General features: G+C 40.2%; 1 protein-coding gene across 1 annotated transcript in view; it reads right to left on the bottom strand.

The window, feature by feature from the left end:
• ARFGAP3 (ARF GTPase activating protein 3) overlaps positions 1 to 14,377 on the bottom strand; it is a 35,346-nt gene extending 20,969 nt beyond the window's left edge. Inside the window, exons 1-5 of the mRNA XM_082069759.1 lie at positions 14,193 to 14,377; positions 8,449 to 8,567; positions 7,172 to 7,244; positions 3,464 to 3,595; positions 1,185 to 1,268 (exon numbers count right to left, since the gene is read on the bottom strand). Coding sequence (XP_081925885.1) covers positions 1,185 to 1,268; positions 3,464 to 3,595; positions 7,172 to 7,244; positions 8,449 to 8,567; positions 14,193 to 14,261 — 477 coding nt within the window. The 5' untranslated portion in view covers positions 14,262 to 14,377. The remainder of the gene's footprint in view (positions 1 to 1,184; positions 1,269 to 3,463; positions 3,596 to 7,171; positions 7,245 to 8,448; positions 8,568 to 14,192) is intronic.
• Positions 14,378 to 17,167: the final 2,790 nt, after the last annotated feature.

Genomic DNA, 17,167 nt, shown 5'->3' with positions numbered 1-17,167 from the left:
ACAGTCCATAAAATGTAAATATCTTTAGCTGTTTCAAAAATGTTGAAATTTATTTTTATAAGACATTCAAATGCTGGCTTCAGTAGAAGTTCCTAAAATAAAATAAAATAAATAAATAGCAAAAAGGTTGAATTTCCCTTTAAAATGCACCATTTCTGAAACCTCACAAATACAACTAAAAAGTTAAATTTTTAAATGTCACGAATAACCAAAAGGAAAAAAAATCATTTAAATTACATATTTTTTCCTCCTTAAGCATGGCATATACACTAGAAAGTCACTAAAAAGACATGTCATTTTTACTATGTTCTTTACCCAGGTGCAGATACGAGCAACTTGCAGAAGTTTTTATGACTTGCTGCTAATGCACATGGCACAGCCAGAACATCATGACATAGGAACAAACATGCACATGAACTGGTGAAAAGTTTTCACAACAAGGGCTAATCGGATATACCCAAAGCTCTTCGAATTCTTCTCTACTTCAAAACATGCCTTACGATTATACTTCTGTTTTAGAGGTTCAGAGACTGCAACTACACCAGAAAGCAATTATACTAGAACACTTAATATTGTTGCAATATTTATAAATACTAGGTGTGGTAATAACGTAATTGCTCTAAGATCACAATTGCTGAAGTTGTTTTCACTGGTATTTTTCAAATAACAGACTCAAGAAAGTCTCTGAAATAAATACAGTACCTACCACCTTAAGGAAGCAGGATCAAATAAACAAAAACCAACAGTAGCAAAAGCCTTCAGAAAGTTACTTTAACATTTTCAAAGAGGATGTAAGAATTTTGGAGGAAGAAAAAAACCTTATGCTTAGCAAATGTTTTAAGAACTCTTAAGCTTTACTGATGAAAACCCAAAGCTATTACGTAGTATATTTAAATCAGAGCACTCCCAAGCAAGGAACAAATCCGAGTGGAATTGCATGCCTACAAAAAATAGAGTTTCATTCCACATTTAGCTACTATTTGGGTCATTCTAAATTATCACCTTAGAAAGTGGTTCACACCCAGGAAGAATTTTGAGACCCACAGAAGGCAAAGCAGATAAATGTTAACTTCCTGACCAACCCTTTACAAGGTTTTCTTTCAGGGTTTAATCTTCGCCACAGAGCACACAGTTAACCTAAGTGTTTAGAAAGCTAACAAGAATTAAATATGGGTAATCTATACCTTGGGAGAAACATGGGATGCAAAAAAATCTTCCTCTTTGGTTTGAGGTGACAAAGGTGGCATTCCACATCCATCTGTCCACAGCTAGAATTAAAAAAGAGAATTTTAGAGGACAATTGCATGAATATATTTTTTTCAAATGTGCCAATATTAAAACTACTTCTTTTTTTCAGGTTAAAAATTTATTGATTTTTTTATCCTTGTACATAATCTTTCCTTACAAATTTATTCAAGCTTCAACATATGACATTCCTTTTTTATTTTATACATCTTTGATGTGTTCCTTTGCATTATTCATTTCCTTCCTAAAAAAAAATGCTCAGTATAAGCTCTGCTGCAGTAATACTGTCAATATTTAGTACCACTAGAGCTCTATAATAAGGTTTTTTCATATAATATAATATAATATATTAATATTATAATAAGGTTTATTCTCATATAAGGTATTTTCTTTCAAATAGTCTTATTTTGTCCAAAGCAAAAATAAAATTAAAAATAATATATATATATATGAAGGGAGAGGAACAAAACTAGCAGTCACTGGAAATAGTTTTCAGAATTTTATCAGTGTGGTCTGATACTCTGATGGATTTCCCCACCTAGCCTCAAAGTTTCCAAAGCTTTGCTACAGTTAAAGCTTGGTTTTGCAAATGGCGAGAGCTTTGAGCAATGCCTGATCTCAGGGTGGGCTGGACAGCCCATGGTGCAACAGGTCATGCTGAGCATCGTGCAGGATGGGACTGTAACTTGTGATCTGCTCTCCAAGGCTACTCATAGGCAAATAATTTCTCATGGTTCTTTCTACTATGTGCAAAAGATACACAAGCAAAAATAATTACTTCTGTCAAAAAAGGTTACTGAATGTGCAACAAGCTTACCTCATCATTCACCAATCAACTCTATCACTAAGGTAGAGAATAATTTTTTTTAATGAGATGAGGAGGGGCTGGTTGGTACTAAATCTAATTACCTGAATAACTTACTTCAGGAATTTAGATATACATATATAATTAATATTAAACAACTGGATGGAATCTGTAATTGAAGCAAGATAATGACAATTCTTCAAAGTGTCATTTGGGGAACCTAACATCAACTTAAATTTAAATTGTATTTACTTGAACATGTTTTACATTGAAAGCTGTTAAGTCAAAAGAAATTCTCTGAAGTGAGTGAACTATATTGTCTATAACATTTATAATACAGAATTATTATAATCCATTCACTTTCATGCTATTTGATGCATAGATTAGAAAACCCCACCAAACAAGCTTTCATGCTTTTTCTTTAATTCCCACTCATCTGATTAACATCAAATGAATCAGTCACCGACTTTAACAAGCTGAATTAAACAATCAACACACGCTTTCTGTATATGCAGAAAAGAACTGCTGTCAAACTTATTTAACACCTCAGCAAACTAATTCTGCATACTCTGCTAATAACTTCTTCCTGTCAACAACCTAACAATGTTTTGACAGCATGCATGAACAGTTTCAGAATAGCAAGATCTGGATATATATAACTTGCTAATTTTTCAAATATTATTTTTGTAGTGAAAAAAGCAAATACACACATTTGCCTGTTTAAATCAAATTCCACTTAAATCGGAAATATTTTGTAGCTAATTCTATTAGCACTTTTACATTTTTAAATGCTGTACTTCTCAATAATAATTCAGTTCCAGATAAGCAAAAATAAAAACACTATATAGTTCACCAAGAAGTGCTGACATTTTTGTTGTGCAATACCACAAATACAATTTTGGAGCACACCTGCAAACAAAGAAGTTTCCATTTTGAAGAATAGTTGAAGTTTCTGCCTAGAACTCCTACAAGTTACTGAAAATGTTAGAGTTATTGTTTTGAATAACACAGAAATGGTCCTGAAATACCCAGTCAAGCTGCATCTCGAAATTTTTTCCCAAACAAAAAAGTTCAGCTACAGTTTACTCCCCAGCTGGCCCATTCACTGCAATGTGTATCAGTACCTCCTAAAGACAGATAATGTCTTGCACTACTGATTAGAAACTTAAAATTACTCTAGGACGGGGTGTCAAACTCATGTTCGCCAGGGGGCGCATCAGCCTCGCGGTTGCTTCAAAGGGCCAAATGTAACTACTCCTACATTTATACAGTCCTAAAATTACATTTGGCCCTTTGAAGGCAAACGCGAGGCTGATGCGGTCCCCGACAAACATGAGTTTGATGCCCCGTTCTATGAGGAAAGAACATAATGTTTTTCAGAAATCATAAAGACACAGGGCATACGCTACTCACATCAGTACCGTGCTTTCTTGTTGCCTGTGTTGCGAGAGATTTAATCTTCTCCTTGTAAAGCTGAGCGGCCCGACTGTTGTACTTTGCATTGGTATCATTTGTTGTGCATCCATGTTGATGGAAAAAAGCAGACTACGAAGTAGAACACAGAAAATGCTATGAGAAACAGGTTTAAAAACTAATTACATTAAACATAAAAATATATTGCAATGCAGCAAAATACTCTGCTCCTCTACCTAAATCTAATATTTTAAACTACGGAGGCTACATAGATCTCCAAACAAAAAGAAAACTCCATACTGGCAACCTCTTTATGTATAAATAAAACCACAGAAAAAACAAATACATTAGTGAGATGTTTTAAAAGCATGTACAAATGCAAGCTTGCCATCATATACAAAGAAACCTAGTCCTGAAATTAAGTGTAGAAAGGAAGAGGCAAAATTGATTGCCAGTACCTGTGCTTCAGAGGACATTCCTGATATTCTAAAAGGCAATTCTTGGCTTCATCTCTAGCAGGCTAGAGAGAAAAATGTATCTTCAATAGCATCCAAATGACTGTATAAAAATGGTCTTCCTTTAGAAGAAAAGTGTGCGTATGCATATATATGTACCCATATGTATTTATATTATTGGGTATTTATATAAAAATATAAATATATAAAAGAAAAATTTTCTTCTGATTTAGGTTTTCAACCAAAAGCAAATCAATACATTTATATCAAAGTTCCACAAGTTGTTTGAAAGATAGGAAAAAAACCCAATTGTTTTCTCATTACCTAGAACTGACTAGCAAATCATAACATACATTCTTGCATGGAGGAACACGTCAGAGTATTCCCTAAAACATAATAAACAAGTTTCTGACAGGATCAGCACATCTGGATAACCTAAGGTTATGACCTCATATGCTGCAATTGCAAAGCATAAATCCAGTATGTAAGTGCCAGGTTTCGTATAAAAATTAAGCAACAACGATGCAGGAGAGAGATAACGAAAGTCAACTTCTGTGATTACAACAGAAACAGTTGTAAACATCACAGATGCCAAAAAGGTGCGTTTTTGCATTTAAATATATACACCCATTAACCTCATATTCAGAGCTTTTTTTTGTAAACCCTAATTGCAGTTATCATTGTGATTTATTCTGAAAAAAAAAAAAAGGAAGTAAGGACAGTTCAGATTTTTTAGCAATCTGATACATAACTACAAAGCTCAGGACAGCTGTTATCCAAGATACAGAATCATCAAGTAATTATAGAACACAAAAGATTAATATTAATCTGATAGCGCTTCTAAACAGTAGTTAGTAAAAACAGGATGTGGCATTTAATTGGAATAAAAAGGGAATATTTTTAAAATGCAATTAGAAGAAAGTGTTAATTTTACTTTTAAAAATCTTCAGATAGTTTGCTAAAATGGTCTTTTAAGTTTCAGGTATCTTCCTAGGTAATCCAAAATGGGTCATTGTGAATTTGAGGGCTGGCTGTGGGTATATTACACCTCTTGGTACAATGTATGACAGGAAAAAGTGATATCCAAGCAGAAAGACAAAAACTCATAAAATTAAATTATAAAGGCCTACTGTTATTCTTCTGCCTAAGATTAACTGAAGAACTTTTCAAATTTTGACATCTCTTCTTTCCATCTTCCTTAAACCTTTGTATTGCGAAGTTTTATATAGTTTAACAAAAGTTTGTAAACCTTTGGTTAAAAGGAAAATATTTCTCATGCAAAATCTCCCTATTGCGATAAATCAAAATTGTGATTTTTATGTACTAAGTGGCATAACCGAAATTCAATGAGTAAATTCCTATAACAGTAGTATTAATACAGAAAGGTGTAACTTAGAAAGGACAGGCAAAAAAATAAAGACAGAAAAAAAAAAAGACAGAAAAAGAGGGAGAAGACACCATGCACCTGCTCAGATCTGCAAGCCAGAGACAGTGACCTGCTGTCCTGGTTTTGTTAAAAAACAAGTTTCTCTTTTAGTGAATTTGCCTGTCAGCTAAAGCTTTCATATTAGCTGCATTTTCCTGGAGAACCAGATACATGTTTTGGTAAACATAGCAATGGAATGCAAAGTTATTGATAAGCATGGATGGACATCTCGCGAGAGGGGCAACGAGAAACAGGTGACCAAGAAACTGACCAACTGTGTATAACATTCCATTCACGTGAATACTTCATATAAAAGTGGGGGATCACGAGGATCTCGTCCTCCTTTGCCCTTCTTCATCCCTTTTGCTTATGGCCAACATTAGGAGAGGACCTTACTAGTCGTCCCTGTGAACCGGGGCCTAGTGAGAGACTGAATCCAGCTCCAGTTGGCTGCAGAGTCCAGTCCAGGACTTTGGGTGCCAGCTCTGCAGTTGCTGAGACTTTCAAGATTGGTTTTGTATATTTTGTATTATTTTCTCTATTCTTATTAGTAGCATTAGTAAAACATTTTTAATTTTTCCAACTCTCTTCTCTCTGTCCTTCTTTTCCTCCCGATTGCCTGTCCTTAGTGGGAAGGGGGGGAGAGGGAGGGGCAAAAGGGGGAAGGCAGGGGGAGAGGAGGTTAACAATACATCTGCCAGGGTTTTATTGTCACCCCGCTATCTAAACCCTCAACACCTGCTGAATGCTAAATTCAAAGAAAAATGTTTGATTGGAAAATGTAGAAGTAGAAGATAAATAATAATGATACTGAATTAATAATTTTTGTATGGAAATAGTTCCTAAAAAAGGAAAAAAACATCAGAATATTAAGTGTTAGACTTAAGGAAACAGATTGTTAAGAAAATTGTGAAGAAAGCGCCTACGGAAAGAAAGTTTGGGTGAAGTTTCTTAAAGAAACAACATTAAGGACAAAGCACAAATGAAGAAAGATAAGGGGTAAGCATTCAGGGAATTACAAGAAAAGTAGAAATTGCTTAGGGAAGTTGCATGTTTCCACACTGGGTGGGTCAACTTAGGGAAGCCATCTCTGTTACTGGTGGTCAATCTTCAAAAAAACAAGGTACAACGGGCAAGATTCTAAAAAAGCTGACAAAAGAAATAATCCTGTTTTAAAAAGGAGATTGACAACTATACAGCTGTCAACATAACTCCAATTTAAAAAAACATCGTGTAAGAAACTTATTTTTAAGTACATAAAAAAATCAAGTTGAAAGTAACAGCTAATTTGAATCGGCCCTAACCAAAACACTGCTATTTCCTCTCTGACAGTGTAGCACGTCTTACCTTGACCTCAGTTGTACCTGAGCTGGAAGTCAGATCTTGACTTCAGTGTCACTTTTGACAGTGACATGATTTTTGGCAGGATATTGTCATAAACCATGTAAGGAAACACAGTCACAGGAAAATGCCCATTAAGTAGGTTTACAAGCTGTTGGAAAGCTATTTTTCAGCACCTGGCAATGTTTCCCTGTTAAATTAGACACTTATTGACAAGGAACCTGACCTGGCCCTTTCAGCGATTTTTGTTACCGACTTGTAAGAAAAAAATAAAACATTTGCAGATAATACCAAGACGGAAAAGTTGCAAGAAGCATAGAGGATGCAATCAGCATTCAAAGGAATTCTTAAAAACAAGAGAAAAATAAAAAGAGAAATGGAGTGGAAAAATAAAAATATCCCCAAGATGTGATCCAAGAAGGACTGACAACAGCTTCCAAGCCTTCCAAGCTTCAATGTGTAAAGCAAATACTCAGGAGTACATACAGCATTGGCATTTCCTCCAACTTGCATGCATCTCAGCTGAAACCAAGACCAATTGGAATCCAGTTCTGTCGATCTAAGCAGAAGAAAACATTTTTAAAGTTATCTCCAATGCTACTTAAAATGTCTCTTCCTTTTTTGTTTCGTAAAATGTTTCTCTCCCACCCTTTTTTTGTAAAGTGAAAAACATGCACCTATAGAAAAAAAAATCTGCAACAATACACAACATGCAAAGCAAATTAATAAGGCCATGTAGAACTGCCACAGTTTTTCAAACTGTAAAAGCTTGAAAAAAATGCACCCTCTGGCTGACAGGTTTTCCCTTTTAAAAAGCACCAATTTGACACATTTTCAGGAATCGCATTTGAACTCCATCAACAGCAAATAACAATCAGATGCGATGGACAAAGTGACCATCCGGATGTCATACCACAACAAAAGCTCAGTGAGTATGAGGAGAATTAATACTGTGATCATTAGGAACGGATTCCTGAGAAGCCTCTTGTAATACTCTTGTATACAGTGAAAAGGCGACTGAAGAAAAATTTTAGTTGACAAAAACCAGTTGCTTTTATCTGCAATCCATTCGTGCATGCATTGTTCTCACTTGCTTCAAGCAGAACCTTACATTTCAAATATGTAACTATTTATCAGACCAAAAAGGCCCAGAGGCCATCAGCTGCGATACTCACCTAAATGCGACAAGCTCAGGGTGCAGATCTATGGCATCAACTGTTTGAGTTAAACAGCTGCCAAAAGGAGTAGGTAGCTCTTTACACTACTCCAGTACTAACCCTTAGGTGACACCATAAAGAACTACTTTGGGAAGCAAAGCTGGCAAAATGCTATTTAGCTGTCCAAACTGGCTTGCTGGGGGTCAGATTATCTTTATGAGAAAAACACTGTAACACTGTTGAAGATAATAAAGTAATAGTTGCCTCAGTCTTTATTTGGAAAAGTGATAAAACACTTTAGCATGCTTACTCTGTTCTTTATTTTCATCATGTTCTATGTAGAAACAAATCTGCCAACAAATGTGCACCAGAAACACAAGAAGCAGGTGACAGGAACAGGTGCCGGGAACAAATTCTACTGAACCCTTCTTATTTACCTAGTTCTCAAGCAGCTATCAGACACATCAAAGCCAATACAAGTATTAAAAAGGTCTGAATCAGTAGCTGAGAGAATAATGGGTTTTCCTCTCTAAGCAGGTATCTGGACAAACAAACAAAAACGTTAAAAGATGCAATTTTTATTATAAAAACATACAAACTACTTACCGAATGAAACTCAAATGAACACCAAGAGATCGATGGGTCCCTGAACAATCAATACAGAGAAAAACTCCATATGTTATGCTTGCCCAGCTAGGGTTCTTCGCTCCACAGTCAAAACATACCTTAAAGAAAATAAAGATCAGTAACAGGACTTCTTCTAAGTTGTGTTGCAGGTCATGCTAACACCCTTGCAGCAATCAAACTTACTTAACTCATCCCTAGTGCATCTGCTGATCTGATAACTTCACATTATTCTAATTTTATAAATATAAAGAGGAGCTACACAATCTGCCCATGCTTCTGTGTCTTTGCCCTAACTAGACAGGACTACGTGTCTTCTCAGTTTCTGTCTATAACCTGTGTACACATGGACCACAGGCTGAGAAGCCATGGGACGGAGAACCCCCATCAGTCTAGTTCAAACCCATATTTAACACAGAACATGGAGCACTACTGAAACATGAAAGCGTTCAAGAAACATCTTCCCAAGGGCAGGATCTCTTCATGACGTACCAGAGCCTACTCTTTCCTCAGAATGTACTTGTGTCTGCAGTTACCGGCACTAGTAATGAGATCTTTATGTACTTTCCTATATAGAATGCTTGGCCCTGAGAGTAAACCTCTGAAATGCACCTGTGTGAATAAAGCCTCCATGCTGTGTATTGCCCAGCCTAGCACTCTCTGCCAGACATGACTATTTGTATGATGTAGCTCACATGTATTGCTGTATCAACCTTTTAATTGTCCATAACTTGGGTAAATAAACAAATATGCCTATAATTACTGCATAGACAAAAACCAAGAACTTCTTATCCTCTGCTACCTCATTAGACTCCTAACATTCAGCCAAAAATACATGAGGTATCTGTGTCTACATCTCATATACCCTGCAGGTCTGCAGATCACAACTTCCAAGTCCTGTCTCAGTTATTCTAAATTTTGTACTTCTTTAGTCCAGGAAAGCAAGAACAAAAAATTTATCTGATACAAATCAATTTTCAAATGCAAGGAACACCTATCCTAGTTCATGCCATGTGCACACGTCTATTCTTGTATTCTTGCACTTTATTATCTGAAAAATGTTTTTTCAGTGGTATTTATAAAGGCTTCAATGAAGTACTTCTACAGTAAAAGCACCCATCTATAGGTACAGTAAGAGGCATCTGTTAAGAAATAATTCCACGGAGAAACAAGCTTTTATACACAAATTGATGAAGTTCCAATCTGCAATTTTATCCATTAGCATGCTCCTAGAAATATAATGCATCCTCAGATAGTGAGTGGAGTTCTAGCTATATGCAGAAAGAATAAAAACAAGTTTCTTCCCAATCAGCTGGGGACATATGGTATACCCTACACACAGGGCACAATGCTTCCAGCACCTCCTCATCAGACTGGAAACGTGAAAAGTTAAGAAGTCCCCTTGCTCGAAACTCCGTTCGTACAACTAAGTAGAGATTTTTGTCTCTACTTTTTGTACAAACCCAGTCAAACAAGACCTGAGTTCACACTCAACTCAGCTCTGCTGTCATTCACCCAAATTAATTTAAAGTACACTCCCAGGAACTAAACTCCTTGTTTTAGTGTGGGTCTGGTTTAGCTTGTACAGTCCGAATTTATCAGGCACAAGCAAAGTTCACCAGCGGATACAGCATTAGCTCTTCCAAAACATGAACATTTTATGTCTGAGCTTCAATTAGGCTAATGAGCAGTAACACAAACAGAAATCATAGAGGTCACAGTTTCTGCATGCGCGAATCCTCTTTTTCTCTGTCAACAGAGACTTAACATTTATTAATGTTGTCATTTATGCATCCCACTAGTGTATGTGGAAATGGGGTCATTCACTGGCATCTAGCAGAACGAAGAAACAAGATCAAAGCTACAGAGGATGAGCAACAAAAGGAGGGGGTTAGAGAAAGTCCCTGAAACAAGCACAGATGGAAGAACTATGTACAGGGAGTTGGGGAAATTAGTCAGTCTTCATTGATGCCATATTCTAAGAAAACACATAGCCTTAGTAGTCAGCACAGATTATCTTTTTCCCAATTTTCTCCAGTCTTTGAAGTCGCTCCTTAAGAAAACAACATGAGCCTCATCTTCATTTTAAATTGGCTGTTTTCCTTACAAGGCCAAAAGGAGGATGAGGACAACAAAACAGGAGAAGATTCTGATTGAAACCAAAGCTAACAGAACAGCCCTGGTCTTGCTCCCCTAACACAGAAGAGCAAAGCAGACTTACAGACGTAAGTCTTGTGCAGCTTCTCTGGAGTACAAATGGGAAACAAGAATCTCTACTATCAGTAGGTGGTTAAAATAAAAATCCCATGTTTGGAAAGGTTCATTTATAAACATCCCTAAAGATTCTCCTCCCCAGTACAATTATAAGCACTTCGTAATTTCAACATCTTAAAAGGCAGTTGCATCACCTTGGAAGCTAGCTGCCACAAAGCAGTACAGCTCAATATCTCCACTCATGCAGGACTCTCTATCAGCTATTTACCAGACACTTGTAAAAACTATTCATCTGCATTAAAACTATAGCTTTCAGGATTGCAATGCAAGTAGGAACATCTAATTTTCTTGTGGAAGTAGTGTAAGAACTGCCATTTCTATCATGTTATGCAACAGAAATAGAAGCATGTTTCGTTAATATTTACACTAATTCTGCTAAAATATCTAAATAATTATAAAAAATCAAATTGAAGGATATGCTTAAGCTATTGCATTATTTTTCCTTATTTTATGCTAAAGCATTTCAGGACAGCCTCACTTCAGTAACAGTTACTTTCAAAAAAAAAATTAAAAAAATAGCAGAAGTCCTGTTTGTGTCAGAACAAACACAAAGATTTGGGTATAATCCACAGCAAGCAGTCAGTAAAGCATACAACACCCACCTTGCACAAGAAACCTATGTTAATAAATACATACACAATATATATTTTTATTGGATATGGAAATTATGTTAGTTGTGGCACTAGAGAAGAGGTGTGCAGGTTCAGCAAGCTGACCTACCCCTGAGGTCACCGTTACAGACACTTCCAACCTTCCATGTAATGGGGCCACCACCACAGGGCAGCTCCGCCTCTCCTTGTTCTTGTCATTCCTACCGTGGCAAGTCTACGTACAGCTGCACCAACACTAAACCAGCTGAAACCAAGGAGGCAAGTTTTACACTTGGTCAGTGATCTAAATCCAAGCAGCTGCTCCCTTAGAGACCAGCCACCATGACCCGTATCAGCAATAACAATCACATTTGTTGATCCTACAGGAAGCCAGCTTTGACTCAGAGCAAAGGTAGGTCCAACTCATGTCACAGCCACATGACCTGTAATGCCAATACAAGGGAGGGAACTGAACAGCTGATAAACCACCACCACAACACACATACTTAGTTTTCAGGTGGTTCAGATCTTTGATCGAGGTCTCCAAGCAGAGACATGGATAACATAATCAACAAAAAAAAGAAAAAAACGGAGAGAAGAGAATCAAAAACTAACAGTGTCAAAGAAATATATATGCCAGGTTAAAAAAAAAAGACTATCCAGCACAGCCTCAGGGTACAAGTTTTCACTTTTAAAGGTGAGCTTTACAAACACACAAGTTAACAACACCAGGTAGCTTAAGGACTAGGAACATTATTATACATACAAAATACATCCTATTTAATAATTGTAACATGTCTGTTAAGTGTCATCAGGCAGCTCTATATTATGTAATACCCAAAGACACACAACAAGAACTCAAAAAAGCCATTTCTCATGCTAAACAAAGTAAAGTAAACTAAGATCAAATTGTAGATATGTAAATTTCATTACAACTATTCAAATATCAGTTTCAACACACTCTAATCCACAAATTAAACCGCACATTTAAACAAGCATTATTTTACTAAGCTCATGTGCACTCAGAACTACTGCAGAGCACCTCGCATGGTGTAAATGTACATGCCTGCCTATAGTAGGCACTCAGTAAGCCCAGATGATGCACAGAAGAGACACGAGTTCTTCCCAAACCATACATAACACAATTATAGCACATTACTAAGCTTTTAACACAGAACTCTTCCCACATTTGCACATTCCCAAGTCTTCGTTTCCAAGCAGAAACACCCTACAAATAAAAGGGGCAAGAACACAAGAGAAAGGAGACAAAACAAGATGTAATCAAAGATGAGAGGATAAACTGATGGCAGCAACAACTTTTACTTAAGAAGACTGGTCAGATACATAGGCATTGGAGAGTTGGGAGATTTAAGATGTTGATGTTTCCACTCTCTCCTGCCTGTCTTTACAGGTCAATAAGACTGGGTGTCATTGCAGTGTTAATGTGACTTTTCTGCACCTGAGCTACTTTTTTCAAACTGACCTAGTCTGAATGGCAGCACACACTGTGCCAGTATTTCTTTGCCAACATCAGCTCTGAATTTCTGTGTAGCACCTGACATGACTGCAAGGAGAGACAGACATGCCTGAGCTACCAGATGCACCTCAACCACCTTACTAAGGCTAGTACAGTAAGGACAAGTTCGGAACTGTTCGAGGCACTCCATCCTCAGGTTTTCTGTCCTCACCAGCCATGGGCAGTACCTTCTGATTCTCTCATGATCCCAGTAGAGACAAAGCATCACAACAGCATTAAAGAATTACTCAATCTCCTAGACACAGTGCCGGTGTATTTCAGGAGCCTGTAAAAAAACCTTCTCTCTGACTCTCCCTGTTGGGATTAGGACCTTTCCTTGATGAACTTTTCACCTCATTGCAAAGGCAAGTTTTAGTAATGTTTGCATTAGAAACTTGTTGGCGAGCATTCACATTTGAGGTACACTTTCTGAGAAACCAGACATGGGTCCATCAAATACAAATCATTAAGACTTTATGGAGCAAAGTGTGGAAGTCAGTTCTGGACCAAAGACAGACCTCCAGGTTCATATCCCAGAATACAAAACCAAGGTGTTTCTTCATTACACTAATTCAAAATTTCCTAGTGTATTTTTCAGACATGTTCACAGTCCATATCATAATACCAATACAATGGAGTAGGTGGCACTAAACAGCAGCACAGAAGCACGTATCTCCTGAAGGTAGTTCCGCCACCCAACACTTCTGCCATGTCACCTCGCAGTCTGAGGGGCACCTGTCCCAGTTCCCACCCAGCCACCACACACCTTCGTAGGTAATGAACACTAAATAAAAACAACAGGGCTTTACAACATTGAGAAACTAAAGTCGCCACTGGACGAGCTCCAACGTGATAAGAAAAGATCGAACTTGTATCACCACAGAAGCAGCTGTGCCACAACAGGCTTTGCTTCTTTAAAGAAAAAAAAAAAAAGGAGAAAAAAAAATAAACTATTTTCAACACTCTAGGTTGTTACTGTTTGGGAACCTGCTTTTTATTTTTAGCTGAGCTGACCCTCCTCCTAGCAATCCTCAGATACCAGGTACCCGAGAGGAGCGGCGCTTCCCTAATGAAAGGCCGAAGGCAGAACGCCCGGCGGAACACCGCCTGCGGGTCGCCCCACAGGCCGGCAAACCTGCCCCCGCTTGCGGGCCGGCCGCGGCCGGGGAGCTGCCCGGCCCTTCCCTCCTCTCACAGGCCCCCCGGCAGCAGGCAGCCGGGCCGGGGCGATCGGCGGGGCGTGCCGGGCCGCGGGCACTCCCCCTCCCTGCCGCGCCGGCAGTGCGACGTGTCACAACGGCGGGGCGCAGCCCTCGCCTCCCCCCAGCCCGGCCCGGCGCCCTTACCTTGTTGGTGGGGACGGAGCGGAGGCGCTTGAAGATGGCGGCAATGTCCTGCTTGCTGGGCTCGCACATGGCGCCGGGCGGCAAGTGGGGGCGAGGCGGGAGAGCTGCGAACGGGAGCTGCCGCCGCTACCGGCCGCTCGCACCGCCGGGACGCCCCACGCCGCCTCGGGACGCTCCGCCCCGCCCCGCCCGGGAGGCGGTCACGCAGCGGGGCGGGGCGCGGCCTGCGGTCGCCGGCGTGGCGAGAGGGGGCGACCCTCCCTCCGCCTCCCGGTTGCCGTGGAGACGGGCGGCTCTGCTGCGTCAGCGCCTTCCGTTGGGCGCTCCAACCGCCGCGGGGCGGGAGGAGGGAGAGTGGGGGAGCGGGTGAGGGGCGTGAGGTGGCTGGCTTGGGGCGGTGGGCGTTTCGCCGTGAGAGGGCTCAGGCACGGGACGTGGCGGGGTGGGGACGCCCCGCCGGCCTCGCTTCCTCGGGGCACCTGAGGAGAACAGCACCACCTGCTCCATTAACCGGGTTTGGGAAAAAAAATGATGAAGCAGCCACGTTCGCCTCAGGACAGGTGATAAAGTACATTATTATGGCTGTGGAGAGGCTTGTTTCTGCTCTTGGACTCAACAGGTAGGTTTCAAGCGTCCTGTAAAAATTTTACTTCAAAGCAGCGTTCCCTCTCTTCACTAGCATTAAAGCACATGGCTGGGGACAAGTGAGTCAGTGCCAAACCAGAACTAAAAGACAGGTTTTAATTGCTTTCAAAAGCAGCGTGTTCAGAGCATAAATCTGAAATCATAAAGCCTCTCGGCACAGGAAACAGAATAATGGAAATATAATCAGGAATTGTGTAACTGACTGGCATCCCTACTTCAAAAAACCTGGAGTGCCTGAACCACACTGCACTGAATGCAGTTCCAAGCAGAGACCTTCTGTCACAGCTCTCCACCTTACAGGAGGATTGTCACTTGGATCATGAAGCTCAGCAAAGCAGAGATGCCAGACTAATGAAGCATTTTGCTGGAACACCAGCCAGGATGCTGCAGAGGACCTGCAGGAGCCACTCCAGGTCCCTCATGGCCAGCACTGAACTAAAAGTATGAAATCCTTAAGGGTGGCCCTCGCAAAACAGTGCCAAGACAACTTTGTGGCTTTGCAGAACTGAGCAGCAGTAAGATGATCCATAACAGGATCTTCAGAGCATGGCATCTTGGCACTGTTCTTCATCAGAGACCATCAGGGCTCACAAGGCAGCATCACCTTCTCACTTACTCTTCTGACATAGGTAAGACTGCATAGTTATCCATATCCAGAGTTAGGGCAAATTTTCTATAATTCTGTCATTTTCTTTCAGAAAAGTCCAGTTTGGAAAGGCCTTCAGGAGGTTGCCTGCTCTAACCTTCTGTTAAGAACAGGGCCACAGATTGAGTTACCTAAGGTCCAAAATAGACACATTCAAGGCTTTGCATTACAATCTAGCTTGAGCCCCTCAGCCTCAACCCCACGTCACCTTCAGTGCCTTAAGTACGAGGTTCACCATCTCCCAGAGAAGCTAACAACCCCCAGTTCCTACCAGTCAGTGGGGAAGTCATTCCAGGTGACGAGACCTGTCACTGCCTCGGTTCTGGCCACGCTGCGTGCAGCAGTCACACGGTGAGCAGAGCCATGACCACTGGTTCAGGGATTTCTGCTGGAGCATGTGCTGCATGCTGTCCCCATGCTGGGCCCTCAGCACTGCAACTGAGGCACACCGTGGGGCCATAGGGCCTTTCTGATCACTAGGAGTCAGTCACTAGTTATCTGAAGAGTCAGCTAAATGCATTAACACTTTTCTTTTCAGAGCGTGGACATTTGCTGGCAGCGGGCCAGCAGCCTCTTTATTCCCGATTAATTTTGTTCGGCCTGGTACTATTGCAAGTAGGGGGCCTGATCAAAGTACAGTCCAAAAATCCATCTGTATGCATACAGCCAAGTAACGGGGACTAGACACAAAACATCTGAGCTTGTAGAGGCAAAATTGTTGCCTGTTTCATACCATCAAGTATCACCCTCCTTCACAATCACTTGGGATCAAGAATGCCTAGCAAGAGACCTCCCCTTACAAGTGAAGTTTACATGTCAGGAAGACATTGTTCGTGTGGTTGTAGGTGCTCCCTACAGCACACTCCCCCCCACAGATGCTCACCAAATCTCATCTGACTGCACAAGGATTGGCATCCTAGCCTGCAGACACTGGCCTCACAGGGAGAAAGAGTTGCCATATTTCCACAAAGGAGAGTCCATTATGTCACCTTTATCAGTACCATTTTAAAAATAAATAAATAAATAAATAAATGGGGTGCTGCAGTCTTGCTGGTTAACTGGAGCAATTAACATCAGAAAAACAAGGTCATCCTGAAGATGGATCTTTCTGGCATGAAACGGATGATCTTATTTATCATCCCATACTTTCCCCAGCTGCACCAGTGCACACTCTGCACCATCCCTTCCTGGCCTCACACAGCACCTCTACCCTAAGGCTGTACTTTGCAATTCAACTATGTGGATGTGCATGCTAAACAGATTCCTGTTGCAGACTGCAAGCTCAGCTGATTGCTAGGAGATGAGTTGTAGACAAGATGGAAGAAAAGCATTTAGCACATGCTTAATGAACACGATGGAGGTAAGCAGGTCCTGGAGGCAATCTTAGACCACACTCTAGATTGTGGAAGAAAGGTAATATAGTGAATGGAGGTAAGAGCAGAAGGAAGGGTTGAACTGGTCCATCTCTGCCAGGAAAAAAGGCAGTGTTGATAATTCACTGGGTGCTCTGCACATGGAGCAAATAAAAAAATGCAGGTCCCTACTCAGACCAGCACTGTGAGCACAACTGACTTCCTGGGTCTGACATTGCTTATGTCCTCAATCCTCAGCAAATTTTATTGTTGACAAAAAACTGTCCAAGGAGCACAGATTGCTTCCCTGGCGCCATTATTCACAGCATCTT

The sequence above is a fragment of the Streptopelia decaocto genome (assembly GCF_964273445.1).
Source record: "Streptopelia decaocto genome assembly, chromosome: 1".
NCBI classification, from domain to species: domain Eukaryota; kingdom Metazoa; phylum Chordata; class Aves; order Columbiformes; family Columbidae; genus Streptopelia; species Streptopelia decaocto.
This window is presented reverse-complemented; position numbering and strand designations above follow the sequence as displayed.